The following is a 16,443-nucleotide window of genomic DNA, read 5'->3' as shown; positions in this document are numbered from 1 at the left end:
TCTGGCTCTCCTTGTCCAAATTCTCCAGTCAGACCTCTGCTCGTTTCTTGTAGACTAAGGCTGGATTCTTGACCTTACAGCTAGTTTCTTCCCCCACCTCAGCCAGTCATGAGGAGCCAGCCGGCAGTGAGGAGACAAGGTACCCTAGCACCCTAGTGCAGCAAGACAGCTTCTCTGACCGGCCTGTGCGGAGTTTCAGGAGCCCCTGCCCTCTGCCCATGGCGCCAGTAGCTGACCAGATCTGGACACTGCCTGATCTCAACATCAGGTTTCTCTGCCTTCAGCAAACCCAGGCCCTGCTTTTCTCCTACTCGCTGGTCTGCAGTCTAGAAGGTTCTTCTGAACATTAACGATCCAGCTTCCCATTTGGGTTTTATTTTTTAAATTGTCACCTCAGTGGGGCCTCACTGGATCAGCCCATCCAAGGCAACTCCCTCAAATCACAGAAACACGGGCTCCTGTTTAGTTTCTGCACTGGGAATTATTTGGTTCACACTTGCCGTTTGGCTGTGCTCTATCTATCTGTCAGTAGGTTTTAAGTTCTATGAGCACAGGGGTCTCAAACCCTTGGTGGAGATAAATGCCCTGTCCTCCCGCAAGCACACTGCTGTGGATCCTGTGATTTCCCAGAAGGATCCTAATAGGCTCACAGGGAGTGAAGGACTGGCCTGCAGCAGGAGTTAGAAGTCAAGCAGAAGCTAAGATTCTTAGCCTAACGTTCAAATGTATTTCTTCAGCTCTCTGCCCAACCACAGGGGCTACCCAAGGGCTAGGAGAGGCGATAACCACCGTGGGCCCTGACCATCCTTACACAGGAAATGTTACCTCTGAGCCAGTAGGTTTGGTGTGCACTTGGTTAATTGGATTTTTACCTCCAAAGTCAAGGAAGGGAGATGAAGGGTGCAGATTGAACATAAAGCTGCAACCACAGTCCCTGCCTGCTCCCCTTCTTTTTCTCCTCTCTCATGGGGAAACCCCAACGCCCACGAGAGCTTGGGGAGTTCCAGTGGGGCGGCCGCGGCGCGCAAGACCTGGCAGCAGCAGAGGAGACGCAGCCACCGCAATCCCTGTCACCCGGACAGGCTGGGTTGGGGGCGGCCGGGAGGGGCGTGGCGCCGTCCTGGCCTCCTGCCACGAAGGGGCGGGACCATGGGGCCCCACCCCTACGAGGGAGGGGGAAGGAGGGAGCAAGTGAAGGGGGCGGGCGGCGTGTGCATGCAGCCGACCGCTTGCTGTTGCTGCCGCCGCCGCCGCCGCCGCCGGGCTGAGGCTGAAGCTGCGGGCGGGGCGCGGGCGGGAGTGGGGAGGAAGGAGGAGGCGGCGACGGCGCGTGTGCCAGGCAGGCGGGCGGGAGGGCGGCTGGCACAGGGCTTGTAAATAAACTGCGATGCTGTCTCGGGCTCGCCCGCCCGGGTGCCGCCGCCGCCGCCGCCGTCCGGGAGCTCCGGTTCCAGGCTCCCGCCGCCGCGCGCCCTAGCGCCACCGCGCCAGCCTCGCGCGCCCTTCGCCGGGCTCCTGCAGCCACCGACTCCGTCGCCCCTCGGGGTCCCGCGGCGGACCTGCTCGGGATGTGAACCCGCTCGGGATGTGAACCCCTGATCCCCGGGCCAGGCCTCTTCTGCCCGCCTGGAGGCCCGCCTTTGCCTGCTTCTAGGGGGTGGGCGGGGAGGGGCGCACGGATCATGGCATTGGAGTTCCCGGGCTTGCAGCCGCCGCCGCCGCCTGGTCCACGCACCCGGAGCGCCCCTTCTTCCCCGAGCAGCAGCGGAGAAGGCGAAGCGGCCAGCTGGGGCGAGGTAGATGGGGCTCAAGGCGCGCAGATCGGCGGGGGCGGCCGGCGGCGGCGGCGGCGACGGGGGCGGCGGAGGTGGCGGAGCTGCTAACCCCGCCGGAGGGGACGCGGCGGCCGGCGACGAGGAGCGGAAAGTGGGGCTGGCGCCCGGAGACGTGGAGCAAGTCACCTTGGCGCTCGGGGCCGGAGCCGACAAAGACGGGACCCTGCTGCTGGAGGGCGGTGGCCGAGACGAGGGGCTGCGGAGGACCCCGCAGGGCATCGGGCTCCTAGCCAAGACCCCCCTGAGCCGCCCGGTCAAGAGGAACAACGCCAAGTACAGGCGCATCCAAACTTTGATCTACGACGCCCTGGAGAGACCGCGGGGCTGGGCGCTGCTCTACCACGCGCTCGTGTGAGTACCTGGCCACTCGGGGCGCCCCGCGGCGGCCACGCATGTTGGGGTTCGCGGTCAGGGCTGCGGCTGAGGAAGTGTCTGGGCTTTGCCATCCAGATGCGCTCTCTCGCTGAGTGAGGGACCAACCAGTCTGGCCTCAGTGCATGCTTCTCTGGCGTGTGACTGTGTGCCACTCAGGGTGCCTTGGGCACTAGGGCTTAAAAGAAGCGTGGTTCCGGGGCTGACTTGTAGATTTGGGTGGCGAGTGCGCGCGCGAATGCGCGTTTGTGCACCTTCTGGGATGTGGACATGGAAGCTTGGAAGAATTGGGTGATTTTTCTAACGAATGTGGGGTTGAGCAGGACAAAATGAGTGCTCCCGTGAGCGCAGTTTCTGCTTGGGGTGGATTTCTTCTTTTGGAATCGCCACGCAGTTTAGATGATAAATTTCACAGTTGGGGATGGTAGTGGTGAACACTGCCCACAGTGGTGGTGGTGGTGGTGGTGGTGGTGGTGGTGGTGGTGGTGTGTGTGTGTGTGTGAGAGAGAGAGAGAGACATGTGTGTGGTACCCGTCCTAGGACTCTGTGCTGATGTGTAGAACTCGGTGTTGCTCTTACTAGGAGATTTGGACAGGTCAAAAATGCAAGTCTTTGTGTTCTTTTAAGGAACCAATTGGGAGAGGGGCAGGGGCGGGATTTCCCAGCTTAGTAAGTTAAGGTTTGGGGTTTAGCAGAGCAGAGCCAGAGATGGGGTGGGGTGGGGGTTGAGGCTGCAACATTTCCATGATTTGGATTCTGTTCTCGCTCAACTGCTGCCCACCTCTTGCCTTGGCTGGACCAGGATACTGGGGACCTGAGAGGCCTGGTGGGAAGTTTGTCCCCAGGGACTCCTCTAGAAATGGTCTCTATGCTAGCCAGGCGGTAAATACAGGGCCAGGAGGAAAATAGAACTTCCAGTGTACCTGACGCTGGTGATGGAAAATCCAGCTGTATTTAAGGAGTGGGGGAGGGATGCTAGCGGAAGGATTCCCCACCCAGGACTGCCATTGTGACTGTCAGCACACCTGGGGTCTGACAGGGCACTTCCTGCTGTCAGGTGCCTCCTAGCCTTGGCTTAGCTATCTCCAAGGCTGCATTTTAGGAAGCTGTATGAATACCAGGGGCTGGCGGAGAAATTGGCCATGACCTTGACCCTGCCTCTTTTGTATTTTAGGCAGTTGGTTTTCTTCCCGTTGACTTACGACTGATGGGAAGGGCTCAGGGGACCTCTTGAGTTTGTTCAGCTAGCTACCTGCCAGTCTCCTGAGGTTGGAACAGCTTTTCCTGATTTGGCCACCAGGGGGGGGGGTCCACACAAGACCTCAGACTTGTGCAACAGGTTTCTTGAGGTTGCCAAGGCCTTCAGAGGGTGCATCCCTGGAGACTGAGGAAGCAGTAGGAGGGTGTGGAGTACCCTGCCAGGAACATGGATTTGGTCCCCTCAAGCCTTTGCTGTCTGTGTGTTTGCAGCTGTTGGGAGGGGTCAGATCCTAGGCTTAGCAATTGTTCTTTCATGGTGAAACAGGATTAAAACTGCATTCATTTCTTGGTCTCTAGCACCCTGTTTAAAAAGAGGTGAATGCTGGGATGTGGATAGTATTCGAAGGTGCAACAAATTATCCAAGTGTGCAAAACACACACGGATCCCAGATCACTTGGACATGAATGTCGTTCAGTGTGTATTTACTGGCTTCCAAACCTGGGGTTCTACAGAAGCTTCTGGTTGCTGCTTTTTTCTCCCACCTTTCTTACTGACACATGCAGCCCTGTCTTGACCAGTCAGCAGAGCGAATAGCTAAGACCTATTATAGACAGAGCCTCATTTGTTCTACTGTAGAGTTATTCCTCTCTTGGAAACAGGTTTGAAAGTGCCAAACCAGAGAGGACCCAGGAAAATTTAAGACTATGAGAAGGAAGTGTCAGATACCCAGTCTTGAGCATGCACATAAGCAAATCTTTCTTAGTTCTCACATGACGCTAATGAGGTAATAATTATCATTTCTGTTTGATGGATGAAGATTTGACAACTTCAGGAGATAAAAATCACTTGCCTAAGATGGCAGGCCTAGTGTTTCTGGGGCTCACATTTAATGAGGGTTTTCAGCTCCGTTGCTGAGCCCAGATCCCAGTTCTGATCCGGAAGACTCTGGGTATTTTGCTAGACATTGCTGACCACCCCTTTGTCCATTGGAAGCACAAAGCCTTAGATAATGTTTTCCTAGCTCAAGTTGGAAATCAGAGCAGAGCTTAATCAGAACCCAGGAACTACAGTGTTAGAAAGATGTGGAGTGGGTTGGGTCAGGGCTATGATTTTCAGCTCCTGATAAATTGAGTGTTTTATAGGAAGTTCCTGTTGGGCTGGATTTGAGCTCCTATTTCTTAGGCACGCTTACTAAATGGATGCATTTTACATCCTTTCTCAAGCTCAGGAGGATCCCAGGCAAGGGAACATAACTGAGTCTTCATTGATGATTCAGGGTTTTGCAAGGGATTAAAATTCAGACTTCGCAGTGCCCATTATCCTGTGCTGAGTTGTGGCTAATGGCGGAGGGAGACCGGGAAGTTAGGCTGACTGTGGGCTCACAGTCTAGTATACTCTTTCTTTTTTTAAGTTAACCAGACCCACAAAGTGATCTTGCTTGGCTTTCTTTCTTTCTTTCTTTCTTTCTTTCTTTCTTTCTTTCTTTCTTTCTTCCTTTCTTTCTTTCCTCTTTTCTAAAGATAGACTACAGGAAATGTGGAAATCCATCACTTCTCCCATCATGCTTCCTACACCTTAAAGGCCCACCCCCCACTTTTTCCTGGCTATTCACCTTCACCCTGGCACAGCACTGGTATCACTACCTTCTGGAAACCTTTCCCAGACACCCACCAGGCTGGGCTGGAGTTGCCCCTGGTGTCTTTCCCAGCCATAGGATTTTGCTTGCTGCTTTGAATCGAAGTGCTTGCCTGTCTTCCCCATCAAGCTGAGAGCTGCTTGAGATGGAGGGATATGTTATTCTTTTTTTAGCATTCTCAATCCCCAGGAGGCTACAGAGTCCATGGTAGGTACTAAGTAAGCATTTGCTGCATGGCAGTATTCTCTTAGGATTCTGGTAAATCAGGACTTTGCTGTAACAGCTTTACCACGATCACGACAGCAAAGTAGCTGACGTGAGCATCATAACAGGATTTTAATGAGGATTCTCCTTGGGAGTATTGGGCTTTGGGATGATGGACAAGGTGGGAGTCTGTGGTTGACCTCAGCAGAGGCGGGTGACAGCCCTGATTTTGGCCAAGACAGATTCTGATGTTTCAGAAAACATGCTGGGCTCAGAGTTCACATATATGGCTTTGCAGATCTATGTAGGGATGACCTGGAAGCTGAAGATGGCAACACTGCCCTGTCAAGGAGCAGTTTTGAGACTTAAAGAAACTCCAGTCCAACCTTAGGAACTTTTGGTAACTGATGACTGCTGGGAGGGGAAGAGACAGTCTCTTTCAAGGATGGGACTCTTGGTAGGTTAACCTGACTCCCGTGAATGGATCCACACTGAAGTATGTTTGGGGATGCAAACTGGACTCTGTAGGCCTCTCTCTCTCTCTTTCTCTCTTTCTCTCTTTCTCTCTCTCTATATATATTACATTAAATTGGGGGGTGGGGGACAGTAAGGGGAGGTGCAGTAGGGAGGAGATATAAATACCATCAAGTTATAGTTCATGAAAATCTCAAAAATTCAATAAAAAGAAGCTAGTGTTTATGACTATAATAAGCCAACACCAACATCAAGCATTTACTATTTAGTTGATTCTGAATATGGGTCTCCTTAGAAGTCACACACACACACACACACACACACACACACACACACACACACACACACACACCTGTGACTGTCCTGAGAGTACCAGGGACTCCCATTCCTAGTCTGTTAGTGGAGAGAGGCTGGCTTCATCTTGGCATTGGTGCTGGCTTGGCACCGTGCAGGCATCCTGCTGCCCTGGCCATGTTTTTGCAGCCAGCTGGGTATTGTCCCTTACCACCTGTTGAAAAAACCAAAGGAAAAGGATCAGGAGACACACCTGCTGATTGCTTTTTAAGGTAGACTGGGCTCAGGGACATCTGGTAGGAAAGGTTACTTAGATCCAAGGACCCAGTAGCTTCCCTAGAGGGTAAGGCCTGTCCAGTGGACTTAGCATAGGAGTTCACCAGGAGCACAGGATAAACGCAACACCTACACATGCCATTGTTGGCATCAGCAAATGCTTTGTCTTTTGCTCCTCCTCTTGATCACAGTCTCCAACCTCTCATGAAATCTATGTGCATCCTCCTTTGTGATGACTTCATTTTATTTTTCTCTTCATCTTCTGATCTCTTTGCTTTCCTCCTGGCTATTTTCTTGGACATTTTCAAGGGCCAGATAGGCACTAGTATCAACAATTTCTTAGTATCATATCTTTAGACAGTAGGAGGCTGGGGCTGTGACCCCCACATGCATGCTGCCTCATCGATGGGTCCAAATCTAGTGGGCATTGTGCTGGCATGGAGGGTGAGCAGAGCCTTGCTTTTGCATATGAATCTGAGGCTCTGAGAAGTCACAGATTGGCCCATGCTGGTGGGGCTACTGCAGCACGAGTGCTGGGGTCACACAAGGATCTTAGCCCCTCTGTGGCTAGGACAGTGTTCACTATGCCATGTTTGCAGTACAGAGTAACAGAAGAGGACTGAAACACCGCAAGTCTGCATCAAAGCTTCTGAGCTGCAATTTTCAGGCAAAGCTATTGTAAGTAGCAAGAACTTTCCAGCTTTTGAGACATGTGAATTTCCAAAGTGAAAAGGTATCTGAGGAGAGAAATATGGCAGGCTTCTTCTAAACAAAGTTACCAGACTTGTAACTAATGGGGATATAATGTCCTATAGTCTTCTCATGTAATTCATGGTATATATATGACACACCTACTATATGTTACAAGTGAGCTGTATGTGATCATGGGGAAATAGCTTCACATTGTGGAGCATTCTGAAGATACCTGACCTGGTCTCTTTCACTGGGTTTGTGTACTGAGCCAACCAACCATCTACCCACCTGACCAACCAACCTCTAACCAACCAACCATCTAACCAATCAACCATCCAACCGACCAACCATCCAACCAACCAACTAATCATCCATCCATCCATCCATCCATCCATCCAACAAATCCACTCTCTCTCTCTCTCTCTCTCTCTCTCTCTCTCTCTCTCTCTCTCTCTCTCTCTCTCTCTCTCTCTCTCTCTCTCTCTCTCTCTCGCACACACACACACACACACACACACAATAAAAGAATGGGAGAACAATCTCAGATTAAGGAACCTAGAGAATTGACAACCAAATACAATGCTTAACCTTTAACTCCTGGATTGGAAAAAAATAAGACTGGAGGATATTTTTATAGCAATAGTTAGGAAATTTGAAGGAGAGCCATATTAGGTAACATAATTGTATCAATGTTTAATCTTTTGAGTGCAGTAATTGCATTGTGGTTATGTAGGTGGATATTCTCTTTTATTATTCTCACTTTACTCCATTTTTTAAAGAGGTGCATGGTGCAGTTGTTAGTGGTGAGGAGTCATGATGTGTACAGCTTCCACATGGTTTAGAAATGTGTATGTATAGATGTGTGTGTACAGTACATATACCTAGAGGAAGAGACAGAGTAAATAAAAGTATTAACCAATTGTGCTGGATAGCTTTAGTGTCAACTTGATATACCTAGGTAGAGGGAGCCTCAATTGGGGAATTTCCTCCATTGGACTGGCCTCAGCCATGTCTGTGGGGTATTTTCTTGATTCTTGATTGTTGAGTGATGTGGGGGGGCCCAGCCCATTGTGGGTGGAGCTACCCCTGTGCAGGTGTTTTGTATTGTATTGGAAAGGAGACTGAACATGGGCCAGTGGAACAAGCCAGTAAGCAGCATTTCTCCATGGCCTGTGCTCCAGCTTCTGCCTCCAGGTTCCTGCCCTGAGTTCCCAGCCCGATGAACTGTGACCCAGATTGAGTGGGGCGGGCCCGCCCCATGGTGGGTGGAGCTCCCCGTGTGCAGGTTTTTTGTATTGTATTGAAAAGGAGACTGAACCCGGGCCAGTGAAACAAGCCAGTAAGCAGCATTTCTCCATGGCCTGTGCTCCAGCTTCTGCCTCCAGGTTCCTGCCCTGAGTTCCCACCTTGTGCTCCCCGATGAACTGTGACCCGGGAGATGTCAGCCAAATAAACCATTTCCTCCCCAAGTTGGTATTGGTCAGAGTGTTTTGTCACAGCAATGAAGAAACAAACTAGAACACCAATGTTCTTTACCTGGTGAAGAATCCAGGTAAAAAGAATATGCGTGTGCTATATTATTCTTTCAACTTTAAAAATTCTAAATAAAAGATGAAAAAATAGGGATGACAGTCATCTTCCTTGGTTGAGTCCTGTATGAATCCAAGCTGAGGGTCTTTGACCCAGCAGAACAGGTTTTCTCAGATTCCTGTGTCCTCTGTATGGACAATGCCACCAAATGCCTCTCAGGCTGTGTCCAGGTGACAAATGCATGAAATAAAAGATGCAGCTTAGTACATTCTCTTGCTTGTTTCAAGGCTGCTTAATCCAAGTCCTCACAAAGTGCCAAGCTTTGTGCCTGACTGTTGAGGGAGATGAGCCTCAGTTTTTCCTTTCTGGAGTCAGACTTGAAGAAATACAGTTTGGACAGTTTATAAAGAACAGAGTATGTTTCTCAGCATTCTAGAGACTTGGAATTCCAAGACCAGGTTGCTAGCAGGTTCCTAGTTTGATGAAATTTTGGTCTCTGCTTTGAAGATGGTGTCTCGAGGGCTGTCCCCTGTTGGAAGAATACTGTGCCCTCACTGGTAAAAGGTAGAAGGTCAAAGGAGCCAAACTTATGAAGCCTCTTTCATAAGAATGTGAATCCCACTGAAAGGGACGAACCCTCGTGTCTTAATGTTCCCCCCTCTTAATACCATCATATGAGCCATGAAGTTTCAACACCTGACCTTCAAATCATAGCATCATGAATTTATAGCCTGGTGGGATGAGAAGTTTCACTCTGTCACAGAAGGAATAGAAGAGTTTGGAATGTTTTCTTCAGAGAACAAATTTGGTGATAACTCAAGAACAAGATGGCTTCTAGATGTAATCTGTGGATAATGACTAAGTCTTCCTGTAGTTCGGTCATGGAGCATCCCATATGTAGGCTCTGGTATTGTCTCCAGACCTCAGTGATGGTGTCCGTTTCTCTCCCTTTTCTCCCCTCTTTTTTCAAGAGTCATATTAAATCATCAGAAATCTATAAGAGCATAGCCACATAATAAAACAACTAACTAGAATATTAACAATACCATATCTTGATTTCACTTTGTAATTTATGATAGCCTGTCTTGGCTACACCACCATCTTCTCAATGTTAGGGTAACCTGCTTACTGTTTCAGTCACCATGACACTTAATAGCAAGTTTCTCCTCACAGATGCCCAGATCTGCCTTTCTGAAGCCAAAGTTGTGCCAGAGGAGCAGGCAAGCCAAGAGCTTCTTTGCCATTGATTCTCTAGTTTGTCAGCTCACTTCTGAGGTTTAAGGTCATTTCTTTATGATGTCTTTTTGGATGTCAAGCTTAGAATTCTGAGCTCTGTCCTAATGGGAAACGACTTAGTGCTATCAAACTGTGCATCCCTTTATTCCTTTCTAAAACCTTAGCTCCAGTTTGCCCTTTGTTTCACTACACACAGATCAGTTACAGATCCTCTTGATGCTCACTGGATAAATAAAACCTAAAAACCCTGAACTATGAGACCTTAATCATCAACAGGTGTCATGGAACTCATGAGCAGACAGTTTCTCAGTGTCTTTATATGGGGCTTATGAGCCTGGCACAGAAAGAGTGACTTGGTGGATTATAAAATCAGAAGGGACTTCAGAGAAGAGGAAATGGAGACCCACGCACTTAGACACTTGTGTGAGTTCAAACTGTGGAGAAGGGAAGGCCTTGGAGCAGATTGTGATGGCTAAATTTGGTTGTCAACTTGACACACCTGGGAAGAGGGACCCCAACTGAAGAATTTCCTCCATCAGATTGACCTGTGGCCATGTTTGTGAGGTCTCGTCTTCATTCATTGTTGATTGATGTGGGAGAGTCCTGCCCACTGTGGGAGGTGCCACCCCTGGGCAGTTGGTCCTGGGTTGTGTCAGAAAGTTGGCTGACTACAAGCCAGGGGGAGTAAGCCAGTAAGTAGCAATCCTCCACGGTTTCTGCTTTCAAGTTCCCGCTGACTTCCCTCAGTGATGAACTAAAATAAGATGAAATAAACTCTTTCTTCCCTAAGTTACTTTTCTTCAGTGTTTTATCACAGCACCAGAGAAGCAAACTAGAACACAGCTCTTCCTCTCGGGCCAGTGTCACCTGGTGCTACTCCACCAGCTGGGCACCAGTGGAGGGGTCTTACTGAAACTTCCTTCCTCTGATTTTGTAGCTGTCTTAAAAGAAGAATCAAATCCCACCCAAAGCATAGTCTCACTTGAGCTCTTTCACCGTATCTTAGAACAACCATTCGCTCAGAGTGTATTCTTTCAAGAGCAACCTGAATCGTTGCTGGGGCCACGTTCTCTTCTTTGTTCTTGCATTTTATTTTAAAAGTTTTACTTTTATTATTTTCATTTTATGTGTATGTGTGTATTGCTTGCATGCATGTAAGTACACCCATGTTGTACAGTGCTTCAGAAGAGGCCCTCAGGTCCCCCTGGAACTGGTGTTACAGATGTTTGTTAGCCACCGTGTGGATGCTGGGAATTGACCCCAGGTCCTCTGCAAGAGCAGCCAGTACTCTTAACCACTGAGCCATCTCTCCAGCCCCTTGCATTTTACTCATGAATAAGTACAGCAGGCCCAGGCTGAGTGTTTGGACCTGGCTCCTGGCGGTCGCTTATTGAAGAGGGTTTCTTGTCTTGTTGAAAGCATAGAGGTGGGATCACCTGTTTTCTGCCTCTCTCCTAATCTAGTCTTCTGCCAGTTAAATAGTCTAGTTCCCATTGCATTCCCCTGAGTTGAGGCATTCAAAACCATTAAGGTCATGACAACTTGGATTGTCCTCAAATCACCTGTGGGTTGGTAGCACCCACTGCTCCTTCCAAGGAGATCTGACTTATCTTCATTATTGGTAGTGTCTAACATTTCTAGAGTGATTTCTCTCTGTCCTTGAGTAAGCTTTCTAGATGGCCCTCCTAAGGTGTGACTGGGAACCCAGTGACCTGAATTCTAGCCCAGAGTTTTCTACTGATTTATTCTGTAGTTTCTAGTAAGTTTTAGTTTTCTGCATATAGCCTCAGTTTCCACATATGAAAAATGGGTTGTTGCAAGGGCAGAAGGAAGCAGTGGTGCTTAGGAATGTGTGTCCCAGTGTTGACATGTGCATTGGAGGCAAAGCTCGGTGTGAGTAATGATGCAGCCCAACCATCCTGAATTATTCTTATCTCTCCTTTGGGAGTCAATTTAGACTTTTTCCCCCTAGTCTTCCAAACCCATGAAATTAAGATACTATAAGCACACTAAGTCTGTCTATATGAATGATGCTTCTGGGTTTGAAAGAAAAATATTTTTCTTCACCTTCCTCCATTCTCCAAGAATCAACCTTTCTTTCTGGAGGACATAGATAGAGTCTCTAAGGAGAACGTATGATTTAAGACGTGAATCAAAGAAAAATTGGATACATAAGTACTATGGTTTGAGCATGAAATGTTCCCAACAGGCTCATGTGTTGGAGGTTTGGTCCCCATCTGGTGATGCTCTTTGGAGGTGCTGGGAAACTTTAGGAATTGAGACTTTGCTGGAGGAAGCAGTTAGGAGCAGGACTTTGCATGATGTAACTTGTTCTGGTTCTTTCCTTGTCTCCCTCCACTTCATGGAGGTGATTGCACCCTCCATCATACACTGTGGTCCCCATGATGTTTTGTCTCCCCGCCTGCTCCAAGTAATGAATCCAGATGACATTGGACTGAAACTTCTGCATCTGTGAGGCCAAATATAATTTTTCCTTCTTTTAACTTGTCTCAGAGGTTTGTCACAGTGATAAAAGTCTAATGAATATAATGATTAAAACAGGAAAGTTGGATAAATGAAAGGGAGGAAGTAGAATGTGGGGATACATTATCAAGAACCATACCCTTGGGGAGCCTCAGGGGGAGGCTCAGTCCTTCTGCTAATTTGTGGAGGCCCCTGTACTCTATCTGTCACTGGCTCAGGACTGTGCTGGGGGGTCAGAGAAATCCCTTGGTTAGAAATGTGTGGCAGATGCCCATGGCATTTGTTCTAGAGGTTACCCGAAGCAGGTGTTAGAAGGAACAGGAAAGGCCTGGAAGCATACCTGCCCTGTGCTCTCATTCATAAGGGAAGAATGTCTTGTGACTCAGGATTCTCAGATGCATCTGATTTCTCAGTGGTTCTTAAGTAAAGGAAATCTTGAGGCCTGAGGGTCATGGGTGTTCTGTGATGTTTTTTCCCATCATTAATTTTTCATTTAGTATCATCATTCAGGAGAAAAAAGGGTCTGAATTAAAAGTATCTACAAACATGTGGGTTTGCTGCCAGGTATCTGAGGGTTGCTAGGGTTTCAAAATGCTTCCTAAAGGCCAAAATGGTAGTTCTCAAAAGCACCATGGAACTTGACTTCTGCCTGCCTTCTCCTTTGGGGGTAAGAAGTGGACCCTTTGATGTATTTTATGATGTCCATGAATTGCTAATTCTCACCAGACAAAGCAAGAGAGAATTTAAACAAACACCAACAACTTCAGCCCTGTGACACTGTGATTCTGAACAGCTTTGTGATACTTTCAAAGAATGAAGTGTCTTAATTTATAATGTGAGAAATGTTAGCAGTTTCAGACAAGATTAAAATACGTACTCTGATTGTGTTTGTACATCCTTTGCTGAGAAAATGGAAGGATCCTGGGTGTGATCTGAGGTGTTGAGACTTCTGCCCTTTGCCTAAGCTCTGGTACTCAGGAAGTAATTAACAGCACCCCTCACAGTTCAGGGTTGCTAAAGGACACTTGGTTTTTTTTTTTCTGGAATTCTTCTTTGGTGTCAAGAACACTTTATTTGACTGGGAAGGAATTTCACAGGAAAATCTTAACCCTTTGAGTTTGCTCTTCAGGAACGGAGCTAGGCTGAGGGGCCACTGAGTGTGGATCGGAAGCCTAGTAGACACCAGACTTTAAGCTAAGAGCTGAGAGTACTTGGTAAGAAAATCAGTGGCGGCCCTTAAGGAGCTCATGGTGAGGGCGGTAAATAAATAGTTACATCATGCCATAACACTCACTCTAATATATGCCTACACCAAGCCTACTTGGAGTTCAGAAGTTGTCAACACTGTTTAAATGGGTCAGGGAAGGTTTCTATCAAAAAAATATAGAATTCATCCCATGTATAAGGCTGGACATGTTTTTCTACCTGTTTTCTAATTTACAAACAACCTTGACTGTCCTGCATATTTCCCACCAAAGGCTGATTTATTCTCATGAAAGGAAAGGGGCTGAGATTGATGCCAGGGGAAGTGAATTCATAACCCTAAAGCTGGCCAAACCTTGCTTTGAGCTGTTTGAAGAAGTAGAAGATGTGAATTTTAGCTGGATATATCCTGCATATGAGAAATCTTGGATTTCTTCTGCCCAAATCCTAATGAGGACACAGCACACCAGATCCTCAGTCTTGCTGTACACAGACACAATGCTGGGTACTGAGGAGCACCCAGCTCTAGTGAGGAGCAGCTGTGATGTAGATAAGTATTGGCTTTGGATCCTGCCTCTGTCCTGTTTGAGACCAATACAATTGAGTAAACCACTTGCTTGCCTAAAGCAGATTCCTTACCTGCACACAGAAAGGACCAATGTAGTCCAAAGCCTTGAGTGGGCTTAGGGTAAGTGTTCAATAAACATCCATCATTTCCCCATTCTTTCTGGACTCTGCTAAGATAGGAATGAATTGAAAGAATAAAAACAATGTTGAAGTTAAAATGCTTTCTACCCTAAGGTTGTATTACCTTACCTGCTAGACAAAAGGCCATCTCAACAGCCCTAGGACTGACTTTATTATACAGTCACGTTAATTTTTAAGCGTGCCACATGCTGTGAATACAAAAAAGGGGAAGAAGTATCTAGAATCTTCTAGTTACCCTTGAATAATTAACAAATGTCTGTCCTGAATGAATTGCTGTTTTTATCTCATAAAAAATGAATTTGGGGCTGCGGAAATGGCCCAGTGGGTAGAGGTTTTGTTCTGTTGGAGGCAGGAGAGTCCCCAGAGGGTCACAGGCCAGCTACCCTGCACATGCAGTGATAAACAAAGGACTCTGTCTCAAACAAGGTGAAAGTTGAGGACCAACACTTGAAATTGTTCTCTGACTTATACACACACACACACACACACACACACACACACACATACAGACATACATATATGCACACACACACAGAAACTGTGGTACCCAAGCATCCTCCCTTAAACATGCATGGAAACATGCACATACGCACAGAATTTTTTTTAAGTTAAAAAGAGAAGAAGATGAATTTTTTGCAATACTTGTCTGCCTTCTCACTTTGGCTGCCAGGACTGTAGATCAGTTTTGACTTAATTAGAGTAACAACTGTATAGATTTCACTTTCTAGGCTCCTTCTTCCTTTAGATAGTCTTCTCTCACATTTTCATGGACCACACTGAATATTCCACATGCCTTTGTTGCTTGCCTCCTTTTCTTCCAGCTTCACTCTTGGGAGGGGGGATGGACATACAAGGAACCATGGGGGCAAAGGGAGAAGGAACTCAAGAGAGGGGGGATAATAGGAGACAGATATTATCAAGGGGAAAATGGGGGTATCTTAACTGGGGAGGGAGGAGGGAGGTTAGACACAGGAGAGGAGAGGAGAGATGAATAAAGCTTAGGTGGTGTGAAAAGCTAGAGGGAAATGTATTCACTCAAAAAGTCCCCGAAAAATACACATACAATATCTGAACATGAGTGTTTGTATATTCATTCTCGTGTCTTGTGTATTTCCCCATGTGCCCTAGTCCCTGGCAGTATCAGTTTACTCTGTATGAGGACAGGGCCTGGCACATAATAGGAGCCTAGTTAATACTGCAATTGAATTTGCTGAGGATAGTCACATAAATGAGTGTTGTAAATCCTATCAGATTAATGTGGATTATTTCATAGGTTTGAAGAGGTTGTGAGCCAGTTATATCTCCCACATCACAACTAGTTCATACAGTGAAAATTCAGTGAAGGCTAAAGTTTATGTGTCTTCCCCAGATACTGAAATTGTGTGTATGATTGTATGAGGCATATGTATCCATGTGTGTGTGTGTGTGTGTGTGTGTGAGAGAGAGAGAGAGAGAGAGAGAGAGAGAGAGAGAGAGAGAGAGAGAGAGAGAGAGAGAGAGAGAGAGAGAGAGAGAGAGAGAGAGAGAGAGAGAGAGAGAGAGAGAGAGAGAGAGAGAGAGAGAGAGAGAGAGAGAGAGAGAGAGAGAGAGAGAGAGAGAGAGAGAGAGAGAGAGAGAGAGAGAGAGAGAGAGAGAGAGAGAGAGAGAGAGAGAGAGAGAGAGAGAGAGAGAGAGAGAGAGAGAGAGAGAGAGAGAGAGAGAGAGAGAGAGAGAGAGAGAGAGAGAGAGAGAGAGAGAGAGAGAGAGAGAGAGAGAGAGAGAGAGAGAGAGAGAGAGAGAGAGAGAGAGAGAGAGAGAGAGAGAGAGAGAGAGAGAGAGAGAGAGAGAGAGAGAGAGAGAGAGAGAGAGAGAGAGAGAGAGAGAGAGAGAGAGAGAGAGAGAGAATACACTCCTATTTTTTCATTTTCAGGCAATAACCATAATAGAACTCATTTTCTGTTTTCTATTGATCTGCTCTCTCTATGCACCAGGTTAACCATTAAAAACAGTGACATTTGATCCTTGTGACAATGTATCAGATGGGTATAAATTGCCCCACTTTTATCAACAGGGACAACATGGTTCAGAAAACGTGTCTGAGTTTCTCAGGTTCACAAAGACAAAGCTTGGATGGGGACTCAGTTCCTTTGAATTCATGGGTAGTGATGGGTCTGAAGTTCTGAGCCCGTGTCCCACCCTTGGTGCTCACTGCCTGCTTTTGCAATTGAGCATACTTTACATGCCGTAGACATCACCATTTGAAAGTGTACTTCCGTGGGTTTTAGTGTATTTACAAGGTCAGGCAATAGCGAGTTGAT

General features: G+C 47.3%; 1 protein-coding gene across 2 annotated transcripts in view; it reads left to right on the top strand.

The window, feature by feature from the left end:
* Positions 1–1,701: 1,701 nt before the first annotated feature.
* Positions 1,702–16,443, top strand: part of Kcnq3 (potassium voltage-gated channel subfamily Q member 3) — a 355,041-nt gene continuing 340,299 nt past the window's right edge. The window contains exon 1 of one of the 2 annotated variants that reach the window (XM_029568359.1): positions 1,702–2,186. In XM_029568359.1, the coding sequence (XP_029424219.1) occupies positions 1,801–2,186 (386 nt within the window). In that variant the 5' untranslated portion in view covers positions 1,702–1,800. The remainder of the gene's footprint in view (positions 2,187–16,443) is intronic. The other variant, XM_008843178.2, reaches the window with a different exon arrangement.

The sequence above is a fragment of the Nannospalax galili genome, unplaced genomic scaffold, assembly GCF_000622305.1.
Source record: "Nannospalax galili isolate Female #2095 unplaced genomic scaffold, S.galili_v1.0 scaffold620, whole genome shotgun sequence".
NCBI classification, from domain to species: domain Eukaryota; kingdom Metazoa; phylum Chordata; class Mammalia; order Rodentia; family Spalacidae; genus Nannospalax; species Nannospalax galili.
The sequence above is the reverse complement of the archived record's forward strand: the minus strand, read 5'-3'. Positions and strand labels throughout refer to the sequence as shown.